This window comes from Bubalus kerabau, chromosome 8 (assembly GCF_029407905.1).
Source record: "Bubalus kerabau isolate K-KA32 ecotype Philippines breed swamp buffalo chromosome 8, PCC_UOA_SB_1v2, whole genome shotgun sequence".
Lineage (NCBI taxonomy): Eukaryota > Metazoa > Chordata > Mammalia > Artiodactyla > Bovidae > Bubalus > Bubalus kerabau.
In genome coordinates, this window is record NC_073631.1 from 117,334,374 (window position 1) to 117,348,146 (window position 13,773).

At 45.2% G+C, this 13,773-nt stretch overlaps 1 protein-coding gene across 5 annotated transcripts in view; it reads left to right on the forward strand.

Moving 5' to 3' along the window:
* Nucleotides 1-13,773, forward strand: part of NUB1 (negative regulator of ubiquitin like proteins 1) — a 34,456-nt gene that overhangs the window by 17,347 nt on the left and 3,336 nt on the right. For all 5 annotated transcript variants that reach the window (XM_055591297.1, XM_055591300.1, XM_055591298.1 and 2 more), the window contains exons 8-11: nucleotides 1,016-1,122; nucleotides 6,162-6,348; nucleotides 7,177-7,284; nucleotides 7,848-8,000. In XM_055591297.1, coding sequence (XP_055447272.1) covers nucleotides 1,016-1,122; nucleotides 6,162-6,348; nucleotides 7,177-7,284; nucleotides 7,848-8,000 — 555 coding nt within the window. The remainder of the gene's footprint in view (nucleotides 1-1,015; nucleotides 1,123-6,161; nucleotides 6,349-7,176; nucleotides 7,285-7,847; nucleotides 8,001-13,773) is intronic.

Sequence of the window (13,773 nt, forward strand, 5' to 3'; positions counted from 1 at the left end):
AGTTCGGCGGGAATGGCAGGACCTCCCTGTCCTGGAGCGGTGGCTTCCTGCGGCAGTGCAAGGTGGAGCTCCTCTTCCTCGAGGCCCCACGCCCCAGGGGGTGGGTGGAAGAGCCTGACAGATGGTTCTTCCGCCTCCTCCCTCTGGCCCTGCAGCCCCGCTCTCTAATTGGAGTAAGGGGACGCGGCTTTACCGTGGAGCGTATCTAAGGGGGTCTTTCTAGCCACCTCTGCAACTTGGCCCGTGAGATCAGTCTCTGAGCTGGAATCCAGTAGCTTCTTACATGAAAAGCTTTAGTGGCTGTGGGTCATGTTGATTTTAATTTTTTGGTCTTTAAAGGACACTTTTGAGTAGGTTTCACTGTATGGGTTACATTGTTTAAAGTTAAATTTTAATAAGAGAACTTTGTAACTCTCAGTTGATTTTTTTATGGTAATTATTTTCCCACTGCAAGTATTATATTCTCGTATTAAATAATAATATTTAGATCTTTGTGGAAAACCTTAACAATATTTATGTATGAATTCAAATCTAAAAATATTAATGAATTTTAAGGAAATATGGATCGTCTTACAAAAATTGTTTCAGAAATGCTACAGTTGACAAATTCTTCAGAGAAAAACCCAATTAGGAATAGAAAGTGAAATGAATGAATGAATGTTCTTTTTAAAAAGGGTACAGTTGTTACTGGCTTCTTTAAAATATGTTTAGTCTTATGGATACTAGAAATAGACCCAGATCAGCAGATACTAAAATAAACTGATGGAAACAAAGGGACAGGCACATTAAGTGTCCCTCAAAGGGACAGACTCACTAAATGGAGTTCTTGTTTCAGTGTTTAAATGAGATGAAGCTTTAATTCTGTTTTCCTTAATTTTGACTTTTAGATTCGGTTGTGATCTTGGGTTTGTTTGTTTTCACGTTCTTTTATTTCTTTAGACTTAATATGCTTTTAATATAATTTGTTTTATTATACTTTAAAGTGATGTTTTTTTAAATCCTTATTTTTCCCTAGGCCCTTATGTTAGCTATGGGATATCATGAGAAGGGCAGAGCTTTCCTGAAAAGAAAAGAATATGGAATAGCCTTGCCATGTCTGTTGGACGCTGACAAATATTTCTGGTAGGCACTTTTGTCCTTGGTGGATGCCAGTTTGGAGGAGGGCGGCAGTTCCACACAGCACCTTCCCCACCCCCGTGCACCCCAGACTTCAGGCTTCCCCCAAGATGGCTCATGTGAAAGAATAGTTATGATGTAGACTGACCGGTGAACTCTTTCTCCCCATTGTATTTCTAATTGATCGCTAAAGAGTTTTATAAACTTATGCGCTAATTTTTTTTTACAACAAGCACGTAGGATTTCATGTCTGTTTCTTACGATGTGTTGCCCACCTGAACTACAACTGACTCTACAGTCCCCGTCAGCCTTTTGCCTGATGGTTTTGGTATACACGTTGGTGATCATTCTCCAAATCCATTGTTTCATAGGGGCTCAGAATAATGATAGCTCGTTATTCCTTCTGCGTTTATTGCTGGAATTCATTTGAAAAATACTGTCCCTCTTCAGTCGCTTGGTTCTCCTGAGGTACAGTTTGTACAGAAAGACAGAACAAAATGCTTGGTTCTTTCTCCTTATTTTCTTGTTTTCAGAGTAAATGAATGGCTTCCCTAGCATCTTCTAAAGATGACATCACTGGTGAGGCGTCCCTGCCTTTTTTTTTTTTAAGTGTCAATATGAGCTCATGGCTCAGTGCTTGTGGTGGCCATCTTCAGTGGGCAGGTGGTCCTGCAGCCCTTTGCCCTGATGCGGTGGTCTCTGTACTCTCTGTTGTCCAAAGCTGGTCCAGACTCACCCTGGCTGTTTCCTGCCCCAGCACTTTCTCTGGTGCCTCTTAATGGGAAATGATACTGAGACACTATGATCCAGGCAGATGAAACATTTGAGAGATAGACTTGATGTTTGCAATGGTCAAAAGGTAATGGCTTTAGTGGTATCTTCTTTTCCATTTTGAGAAGTTCCCAATATATACAGTATACTTCAAGAAGATAAATGGTATTTTTAGTTTGTCAGCTGTACAAGTAGCACCTTGCGTTTTAAGTGAACCAGCTTAAACGTAGGCAGAATGGGGGATTTATTTTCTAAAATATTTGGGAGGCAGGGAAGTAACCAGAACGGGGCCTTGGTGCCTCTGCCGTTTTCTTCTCCTGCCTCTTTGTCTCTGCTTTTATGTGAGCGTCAGCATTATTCTCTTCTGCTACAGGCAGTGCAGCCTGTAAGTTAGTCATTAAATTCCGATACATTTTTTATTTCCTTCCACAGTTGTTTCTAACTTTTTGTTATGGAAAATCTCAAACATACATAATAATAGCGACTAATATAATGAGTCCCATAGACTTTGCATTCATCTTCAGCAGTTATCAAGACATGGTTGATCTTGATGTGTCTGTATGGGCCTTTTTTTTTTTTTTAACCCTGGAAAAACCCTTAAAATCATTTTCAGGTCTCAGGGAACCCTTGAAAAACAATAACAACTCTCTTTTCAGTTCACAGTACATTCACATGTTCAGTGAGAAGTAGATATAATAACCCAGTAATAATTATCAGTGCCTTTTTAAGTAAAAAATGTTGTTTTCTGGGGAATCTGTTTATTCAGGCCAGCTTACTAGCATACTTCCTGTGCGAGTTCCCTCTCTTCGTCAAAGGGATCCACTCTTAACCAAGGCAGCGTGGAGACGGAAGAGACGTCCCCTGTCTCCTTTCCCCAGTGACGTCTTCCTGCCTTCTCCGAGTAGCTCGAGTTCTCTCCCAGCTCTCTGTTGCACATCTCAGGGCATGGTGCATAGCGGGCCTGAGAGCAGCTTCTCTCCCATTTTTAACTAGAAAGGGGAGTTCTGCTCTTGGCCAGGGTGGAGTGACAGGGACTGGGTTTCCTCTCCCCTGCCTCAACTGAGACATGGGGCAAACTGTATACAAACAGTGGTTTTCTGGCGATGCAGGACAGTGGTCCCTGAGGTGGGGAAACAAACGCGGGGGGCCTGTGGATGGTTTCAGCTCACTGCCTGGCGTTCCTAGACCTCAGCGTGGGAAGGAGAAACCCACTAAGGGCCTCCCGGTCTCCCCCAAGTGCACGAGCTGGAGCTCAGGGAGGAGGGAGCTGCCTGAGGGACAGCATGGTGAGTGCAGAGGGCAGCCCGGGGCTCTGCCGTCCCCCCATAGAGAATTCAGTGGGGCGTGGCAGCAGAAGGAGGACTTGTTTCGCCCTCCAGACTGCTCTGGTCTCACCTAACAAGGCGTCACACCACCACCTTACATGGTGTTTTAACTGCATCCTGAGCAACAATTCACGGTACTTACTAGCGCAGACAGTAGAGCCTCTGCCTGCAATGCAGGAGACCTGGGTTCGATCCCTGGGGCGGGAAGATCCCCTGGAGAAGGAAATGGCAACCCACTCCAGTATTCTTGCCTAGAGAATTCCATGGAGAGATGAGCCTGGTGGGGTATAGTCCATGGGGTCGCAAAGGTCAGACATGACTGAGTGACTAACACACACACACTGAACCCAAGCACAAGAAATACAAAAAAAAAACTGCACACAATCCAGTTCCTTGCTGCCAGTAACAAAACTATAAATGACTTTTTAGCCAACTTTCCTTTTTTTAAAAAAAAGGAGATACTAAGCTACTCTGGTGGCTCATATGGTAAAGAATCCACCTGCAATTCGGAAGACCCAGGTCCAATCCCTGGGTCAGGAAGATCCCCTGGAGACGGGCGTGGCTACCCACTCCAGTATTCTTGCCTGGGGAGTATTCCAGCCTGGGGAATCCCATGGACAGAGGAGCCTGGTGGCCTACGGTCCATGGGGTTACAAAGAGTTAGACATGACTGAGTGACTAACATTTTCACTTTCAAGCTTTAGCTTACCTTTCTTGAAATTAATACCTTCATGTAAAAATGTGAAACTTTTAAGGGAAATATAGTAGATTTCTATTAAATAACTGACTTAAGCCCAAATGTGATTTAATTTTTCTAAAGCGAGGCTCAGTATATTTTATTTAAATCAATGTTATACATTGATTTTAATGTTTTTAACATGAAAATTTGTTGGCTATCGACTTAAGGCTACTAAAGCAAAATCAATAAAACATACTCTAAGACCTAATTTTATACCAAGGCATTACATTTCTGAGTGACATGATCAAGTTCAAATGTAGTGCTAACAATTTCAAAATTATTATATAAGGTGATATCATCTCCTATAATAAGGCTGCTATGTGAATAAAATGTGTTATTTTTTTAAAACTGAAAGAATGAAGTGACCTTCTTTACATGAGTCCTGTGCCTGTGTTTTGGTTTTGGTTTTGGCTGCATACACACTCTGTCCTGAGTCAGACTTGTATTGGCGATTTTATTTTTAACTGAAAGGAGGGAGGCACTTTCTGTCCTTGCTCTCAGTGCGTTACACGAGTGAGCCTCTTCACACGGGTGGGACTTGGAGAGCCGTGCTAAATGCCAGCTGCTTTCCTGAGGATGGCGGGGAAGGCTCTCCCAGAAACGCAAGGTGTCTACAAGTAGATCAGTCCGTCTCACCTGGAGTGGAAGGTTAGACCACTCAGGGCCCATGAACTTCTTCCTCTCCCCTCAATGTCAAGTTCTCAGGCGAAGCAGAGACTCTTCTCTCAGGAGAAGGTGCCCCTCACCTGGTCAAACAGCTGTGTGTGTGCGCGTGTGTGTAAAAGATGGTGTGTATGTTACAGAACATTCACAAAGATGAAATGATCCAGCAAAGCAGCCACAAGTAAATAGGAAAACCCTGCCCTGAGCAGTTATTCTTATGCCCTAATGGATCATCCAGTGTGTACCTTGGCATGTAAGCGTTCCGCTTAGGAGACTAATGCTTTTTTTTAAAGTAAATGACAGAGCGCTTTTGTTTTTTTATTTTTCCCAAGCAGATTTTGATGGGCAAGATATGAAACAGTCTGATTTTTAGTAGGAGACCAGCAGAAACAGATGAGATCTCCACAGTTTGTGGATGTGTCATGCATGGTTCCATATGTTTTACTTTCTTGCCGAAGGGAGTTCAAACTTGAGATCTAGATTTGCATTATGAATTTCTAACATAATCACAGTCTGAAGTCAAGTAATCTCAAAGTCCATCTGCGTCAGCCCTCCATCGCCTGGTGTGTCTGCTCCCTTTGTATCTGGGTTCAGCACTGGGCCCCAAGATCAGCTAGGCATTCAGAGCCTGGCATTTTTCTGGATTGCTTTCCTCCCACCTTAATGTGACCGGACATGAATGCCTTTGCCAGTCTTCATCAGTTGAGGCATTCATATAAGGGGAGATTTTTTTTTTTTGGTGTGCTTTTTAAAGCCTTGATTCTCACTTTGGCTGTGTATTAGAATCACTTAGGGGGATTTGGGCTCCCCTGGTGGCTCAGTGGTAAAGAACCCACTTGCCAACGCAGGAGACAGGAGGTGCAAGTTCAGTCTCTGGCTTGGGAAGATCCCCTGGAGAAAGGGAATGGCAACCCACTCCAGCATTCTTGCCTGGGAAATCCCATGGACAGGGGAGCCTGGTGGGCTACAGTCCAGGGGCTCACACAGAGTGGACACAACTGAGCAACCAAACAACAACAGGAGGAGGATTTTAGAAACACAGCATCCAGGCCCCACCTCCAGAGGTTCTGTTATAATTGATCTGGTGGGGTCCCAGCATCCGTTTGTTGTTTTTTTTAAGACAAAAACAAATGGAAAAGGAAACAAAACCTCCTCACATCCTGGTAATCCTAATTTGCAGTCAGAGTTGGAAACCACCGCTGTAAAGCATGGTCTCCCCATGTTTGCTGAGGAGTACTGACCCAATGGCCCTTATTTCCGCTTCCTGCCAGGCCTCTTTCCCCACATAGCAAGGGTGTGTGTGTCCGTCTGTCCTTCTCTCCCCCTCCCAAGGCAGATTATGTTGAGCTTCTGTTTCTGAACCCTCACTGCTTTCTTTGCTCATTGGAAGAATTCAGATTATACGTAGGGTTCCCTTTAAAAACATTGGGATCTCTGTCTTAGTCTTTGGAAATACACCAACAACCGGAGGAAAAAAATTCCAGTAATTCACAGAAAAGGGCTTGTCAAGCTACTCACCAGTGATGCCACGTCCTGTCTCTTGGCAGCGAGTGCTGCACAGAGCTGCTGGACACGGTGGACAACTACGCGGTGCTCCAGCTGGACATAGTGTGGTGCTACTTCCGCCTGGGCCAGCTGGAGTGCCTGGACGACGCCGAGAAGAAGCTGAAGCTGGCCCAGGAGTGCTTTAGAAAGTGCTACGGGGAAAATCACCAGAGGCTGCTCCACATAAAAGTACGTTGCTGTAACTCGTTTTAGGTGTTAGTGAGCCCTTTTCTAGAACTTGAGTTTATTCCTGCTAAAGTATTTAGACTGCTGCCAAAGATGATTCAGTGATAGTACTTTGCAACGAGCTCTTTTATTTTATTTTTGTATTGTTTGGCCATGCCATGGGGGCATATGGGATCTTAATTCCCCAACCAGGGCTCCATCCCATGCCCCTTGCATTGGCAGCACAGTGTCCTAACCACTAGGAGTCCAGGGAAGTCCCCTTATATAAGTCCCCTATATTTTAAGGGGATTGATAAACATTTTAAAGTTAGCCTATGACTTCGGTCTATGCAGCATTTAGCCCAGAAGTGACAGTTTTCTAGTCACACAACCCCATGGATCACCCTGACTGAGAGAGCTGGTGGCTGTATTAAGTAGAATTTTATGAAAGATTTAAATGCAGAAAACAAACACTTTGAACAGGATCAGCTCGTGTGAGTGAGTCATGGCTCCAAAGCTGGGCTTACAATAAGGACTTTTCACAGGTGATTTCCATGGGTCTCTGCTTGGGAATCACAGGGCAACACAAGATATTCCTGGTTTGGGATTTTGCATACTTCATCTTGCCCAGTGGGGCCCCTGGCCTGTGTGCCTGGAGATGGGGGTTCTGTGGGACAATGTTAGTGCCATTGTCCCCTGCGAGCTTTACTTTCGCCATCATCAGCAGGGAAGATAGAAACAGTTTAGTAACGCCATTTTGCCCCTGTAGAGATGAAGGGAATTATAAATGTATTATAGACCTATAATGAGAAATTAGATAGTTTTATAATTTTTTTCTCCCAATAATTTTAGGGAAATTGTGGAAAAGAGAAAGTCCTGTTTTTAAGACTTTACTTGCTTCAAGGCATCCGAAATTATCACAGTGGAAATGGTGAGGAGGCTTATGAATATCTCAACAAGGTAAGAAAAGAGGCTCCAAAGTCGGAGCCGCCTTCACCTGCGCTGTTTTAGTGGTGTGTGCTTCCCTCTCCTGCATGTCCGCCCTGAACATACTTGTATCTGTGAGTGCAGGCAGGATGCTGTAATAAGGAAGCCTTACAGAGGCAATGGCTTTTACTGGCTCCAAGTTTCCAGCCCTCATCTGGCTGAGCGGGTTGGGTGGCTCCTGTCAGAGCCTCTTCCGGCCAGCAGAGGGCGCAGGAGAGTCCAGGGCGAGCCAAGGCCATTGGCTGCACCCAGCTCCACTTCAGGGGACTTCATGACCAGAAAAAGAGGAGGAAATGGATCCCAGCCCCTCCCACGGTCCTTGGCCTATTTTCTCCTGTTACCCTGCGTGGAAGTCCCGTGAGCAGAGAGGGTGTTGTCTGTTTGCACTCGCAGTGGTTGACAGTAGGTCACATTGAGACTTTTTATCTAAACTAATTCACATTGGGTACAGCCCAGTTTCCTTTAAGTGTTAGCTTTGTGTTCAGCTTTAATGTTGCTCATGGTTACACGATCCTTGTATTTTTCTCTGTCCGTAGGCACGTCAACTCTTCAAAGAGCTATATACTGATCCATCCAAAGTTCACAATCTGATGCAGTTGGGATTTAGTGCCCAGGAAGCTCGGCTTGGCCTGAGGGCGTGTGACGGGAACGTGGACCACGCGGCTGTCCACATCGCCAACCGCAGAGAGGTACCGTAACGTGGTCTTGGCAGCGCTTGGTGAGGCCTGTGCCTTTGGGTGCAACCCCACAGTGCCTCAGCTCTTGGGTAGGACAGAACAGAGACAGACAGCTCCATGGCAGGCATTATTAGCAAGGGAGTCCTTATCTCTGCAGACTGGGAAGTCAGGAGAAAAATTTGTCTTTTTTCTTGCATCAGTTTTCAGACAGTACAGTTTCCTTTGTTTTAGTCTTGCTGTGGTGGCAGATCGCTCGTAACTGTAGTCTTAATGACTGTAGTCAAACAGTCTCTCTCTCTCTCTCTCTCGCATAGTGTATTTCTGGAAACCATTTTAAAGGGGGCTGTGTTTTCCATGGGGTCATTGTTACAGTTCAGGATGTCATTCTTGCCTAGAAAAATGAGTCAAATCATACAAGCAATTAACAATATGTTATAAAAGCAAAGATTCAAAATTATAATCATTTAAAACAGAAATACGTACAGTTTTGAAAAACAAATTTTAAGATTTGGGAAGTTGGAAGGATTTTTACTATGTCTAATATGCTGGTTTTACAAATGAGGAAAACAGGCTCAGGGGTGGACTTTTCTGGGGTCATGGGTCACATCGTTAGCAAAACCTAAACTGAGGCTTTGGTTTTCTCCTGTACTTTCTAATTCCCATATGAGAACAGCATTCTGAGTTTTTACAGAAGGTTCTGAAAAGCCAAGAGATAAAAAGTGGTAAAAGTTACCACTTCACTTCCTAACTTTTTATAAGAAGCAAAAACAAGTGTTTTTTTTTTAAATAGTGGTGTCCTATCGGATGTGCATTTAATGAATTAAACTATAAGCCCTTGGAGAAGATAAAAACAATGGTGTAAATATGTAACAGTTGACCTTGCTCGCTCTTCCACCCATTGACTGTGTAGTTAGGATGCTTTTGGGTTCAGGCAACAAATTCAGACTGGCTTAAACACCCAGTGGAGAGGGTGCAGGAGAAGCGTACTGGCCTGCTTAAATGTGAAAGCCAGAGGTGGGCTGGGTTTCAGGTTAGTTTTAGGGGTGCTTCCCCCTGTCCTGAGTTCTGGTTTCTGTCTCTCCACCTCCTCCGTGTTAGCAGGGTCATTCCGTCACAGCAGGAGCGGCTCCCAGGGCCCTCAGAGACCTGAGCTGCTCACTGATTGGCTGCCTGGAGCCAGTTGCCATGGCCAGGGGCATGCCAAGGCCTGAGTGGTTTGCACCTGTCTCCCTCACTTAGGTGCGTCAGGGCCTCCCTGGGGAGCTGGTTAGCCTCCCATACCCTTGGGCACGCTAGGGTAGCTGGTGGGAAGAGTAGCTCCGAGGCCCATGGAATGTGAGCTCCAGTGAATCTGCTGTCCTCTCGGCTCCTGAAGCTCTAAGTCTGAGCATCTCACTGAGTAGAGGGTAATATATGATGCCTAGAAGTTTGCTTTCTTGTACTTCATGGCCCTGAGTTCAGGCCAGCTTCTCATCTGGCAAAAGCAACAGACTAATGAAACCGAGGTCACTTATAGCACTGACGTGTTAAAGGCTTGTGAGAGGCAGCGTGGCAGCCTTCCTAAGAGATGTGCACTCGTTTGCCTGGACGTAGCTGTGACTGGAGAAGGAAATGGCAAACCACTTCAGTATTCTTGCCTTGAGAACCCCATGAACAGTATGAAAAGGCAAAATGATAGGATACTGAAAGAGGAACTCCCAGGGTCAGTAGGGGCCCAATATGCTACTGGAGATGCAGAGAAATAACTCCAGAAAGAATAAAGGGATAGAGCCAAAGCAAAAACAGTACCCAGTTGTGGATGTGACTGATGATAGAAGCAAGGTCTGATGCTGTAAAGAGCAATATTGCATAGGAACCTGGAATGTTGAGTCCCTGAATCAAGGTAAATTGGAAGTGGTCAAACAGGAGATGGCAAGAGTGAACATCGACATTCGAGGAATCAGCAAACTAAAATGGACTGAAATGGGTGAATTTAACTCAGATGACCATTATATCTACTACTGTGGGCAGGAATCCCTTAGAAGAAATGGAGTAGCCCTCATAGTCAACAAGAGTCTGAAATGCAGTACTTGGATGCAATCTCAAAAATGACAATGATCTCTGTTCATTTCCAAGGCAAACCATTCAGTATCACGGTAATCCAAGCCTATGCCCCAACCAGTAAGGCTGAAGAAGCTGAAGTTGAATGGTTCTACAAAGACCTACAAGACCTTTTAGAACTAACACCCAAAAAAGATGTCCTTTTCATTATAGGGGACTGGCAAAAGTAGGAAGTCAAGAAACACCTGGAATAACAGGCAAATTTGGCCTTGGACTATGGAATGAAGCAGGGCAAAGAGTTTTGCTAAGAGAACGCACTGGTCATAGCAAACACCTTCTTCCAGCAACACAAGAGAAGATTCTACACATGGACATCAGCAGATGGTCAACACTGAAATCAGATTGATTATATTCTTTGCAGCCAAAGATGGAGAAGCTCTATACAGTCAGCAAAAACAAGACCGGGAGCTGACTGTGGCTCAGATCACGAACTCCTTATTGCCAAAATCAGACTGAAATTGAAGAAAGTAGGGAAAACCACTAGGCTATTCAGGTATGACCTAAATCAAATCCCTTATGATTATACAGTGGAAGTGAGAAATAGATTTAAGGGCCTAGATCTGATAGCTAGAGTGCCTGATGAACTATGGAATGAGGTTCGTGACATTGTACAGGAGACAGGGATCAAGACCATCCCCATGGAAAAGAAATGCAAAAAAGCAAAATGGCTGTCTGGGGAGGCCTTACAAATAGCTGTGAAAAGAAGAGAAGTGAAAAGCAAAGGAGAAAAGGAAAGATATAAGCATCTGAATGCAGAGTTCCAAAGAATAGCAAGGAGAGATAAGAAAGCCTTCCTTAGCGATCAAAGCAAAGAAATAGAGGAAAACAACAGAATGGGAAACACTAGAGATCTCTTAAAGAAAATTAGAGATACCAAGGGAACATTTCATGCAAAGATGGGCTCGATAAAGGACAGAAATGGTAGCAGAAGATATTAGGAAGAGGTGGCAAGAATATACAGAAGAACTGTACAAAAAAGATCTTCACTACCCAGATAATCACGATGGTATGATCACTCACCTAGAGCCAGACATCCTGGAATGTGGAGTCAAGTGGGCCTTAGAAAACATCACTATGAACAAAGCTAGTGGAGGTGATGGAATTCCAGTTGAGCTATTTCAAATCTTGAAAGATGATGCTGTGAAAGTGCTGCACTCAATATGCCAGCCAATTTGGAAAACTCAGCAGTGGCCACAGGACTGGAAAAGGTCAGTTTTCATCCTAATCCCAAAGGCAGGCAATGCCAAAGAATGTTCAAACTACCGCACAATTGCACTCATCTCACATGCTAGTAAAGTAATGCTCAAAATTCTCCAAGCCAGGCTTCAGCAATACGTGAACCATGAACTTCCAGATGTTCAAGCTGGTTTTAGAAAAGGCAGAGGAACCAGAGATCAAATTGCCAACATCCTCTGGATCATGGAAAAAGCAAGAGAGTTCCAGAAAAACATCTATTTCTGCTTTATTGACTATGCCAAAGCCTTTGACTGTGTGGATCACAATAAACTGTGGAAAATTCTGAAAGAGATGGGAATACCAGACCACCTGACCTGCCTCTTGAGAAACCTATATGCAGGTCAGGAAGCAACAGTTAGAACTGGACATGGAACAACAGACTGGTTCCAAATAGGAAAAGGAGTTCATCAAGGCTGTATATTGTCACCCTGTTTATTTAACTTCTATGCAGAGTACATCATGAGAAACGCTGGGCTGGAGGAAGCACAAGCTGGAATCAAGATTGCCGGGAGAAATATCAATACCCTCAGATATGCAGATGACACCACCCTTATGGCAGAAAGTGAAGAGGAACTCAAAAGCCTCTTGATGAAAGTGAAAGTGGAGAGTGAAAAAGTTGGCTTAAAGCTCAACATTTCAGAAAACTAAGATCATGGCATCTGGTCCCATCACTTCATGGGAAATAGATGGGGAAACAGTGTCAGACTTTATTTCTTCGGCTTCCAAAATCACTGCTGATGGTGATTGCAGCCATGAAATTAAAAGACACTTACTCCTTGGAAGGGAAGTTATGACCAACCTAGATAGCATATTAAAAAGCAGAGATATTACTTTGCCAACAGAGATCTGTCTAGTCAAGGCTATGGTTTTTCCAGTGGTCATGTATGGATGTGAGAGTTGGACTGTGAAGAAGGCTGAGCACCGAAGAATTGATGCTTTTGAACTGTGGTGTTGGAGAAGACTCTTGAGAGTCCCCTGGACTGCAAGGAGATCCAACCAGTCCATTCTGAAGGAGATCAACCCTGGGTGTTCTTTGGAAGGACTGATGCTAAAGCTGAAACTCCAGTACTTTGGCCACCTCATGCGAAGAGTTGACTCCTTGGAAAAGACTCTGATGCTGGGAGGGATTGGGGGCAGGAGGAGAAGGGGATGACAGAGGATGAGATGGCTGGATGGCATCACTGACTGGATGGATGTGAGTCTGAGTGAACTCTGGGAGCTGGTGATAGACAGGGAGGCCTCGTGTGCTGCGATTCATGGGGTCGCAAAGAGGCGGACATGACTGAGCGACTGATCTGATCTGATCTGATCTGTGTGGTTAAAAGAGAACTGACATAGACATTTGTGACTAAGGGGAAAGTCTCCTTTGAGGCCCCAGCTTTGTGTCAGCTCTGAGAGAACGGAGGCCTGAGGCCCATGCCTGCTGGCTGGCTGGCAGCATCTTCTTCTGCTTAAAGCTTCCTCATTCTTCTTAGCCTTTGAAATATAAATGGAAGAAGCTGGAATTGAAAGCAGAGGATGAAACAGGGTAAAGGCATTTAACACGGTGTGTGCGTGTGAATGCAAGTTGAATTGTAAGCAATAAGAATACTTCTGCTGGCCTGGGTGGGATTTGTGTGGAAGCAGGAGAGGTCAGCTTGGAGACGGAGCTGGGGTCTGGGAGCTGGGCTGCCTCTTTGGGTTCAAGGGGGGGCCGCTGCGGGTTCTGAGTAGGTGCGGGAGATGATGGGCCTGTGCAGAAGGCCTTGGAGTGGGGAGATGGCCTGGGAGGCATTAGAGGATGTGGTAGGGGTGCGGACACTGTCCAGGTGCAGTGGGGCGCCGGGCTGCAGAGCCGCGTGGCTGTCTCGGCCCGGTCGTTCACAGGCAGGTTCTCTGGTGCTGTAAACAGGAGCATACAGGCGGGGGTGGTCTTCATCTCTGGAAACGTTTGGGGCAGTCACTCCATCCTCCTGGTCCTGCTGCCAGCTGGGAATGCTTGGTCTGGGGCGAGGATTCCCTTCTTTTCCTGAGCGGTGAAGCTGTGCTCCTGCTCTGAGAATGTAGAAGGGACCCACCCTTGTGCTTGGGCTGAGCCGTGGAGGTAGGAACAGATACATCAGAGGAGAAAAGGCTGTTTTCTCTGCTGTCCTCCCCACGTTGGGCCAAGGACCGACCACGTCTAGAATGTACAAGAGGCCATCTCCCAGCTCTGCGGTCAGTGATGACCTTGACCGGGTCACCCAGCTGTCTTGAGAGATTTCTGTCTTCTCATTGGCAGAATGATGAGGCTGGATTCAATTAGTGGTTTTCAAACTCATTTTATGTTTTTTAAGCAGCAGAAATCCTTTTCAAATGATACTTGTGGGAATTCCCTGGCAGTCCACTGGTTAGAACTCTGCACTTCCACTGCCTATGCTGGGTTCAGTCCCTGGTCGAGGAACTAAGATCCCACAAGCCCCACAGTTTG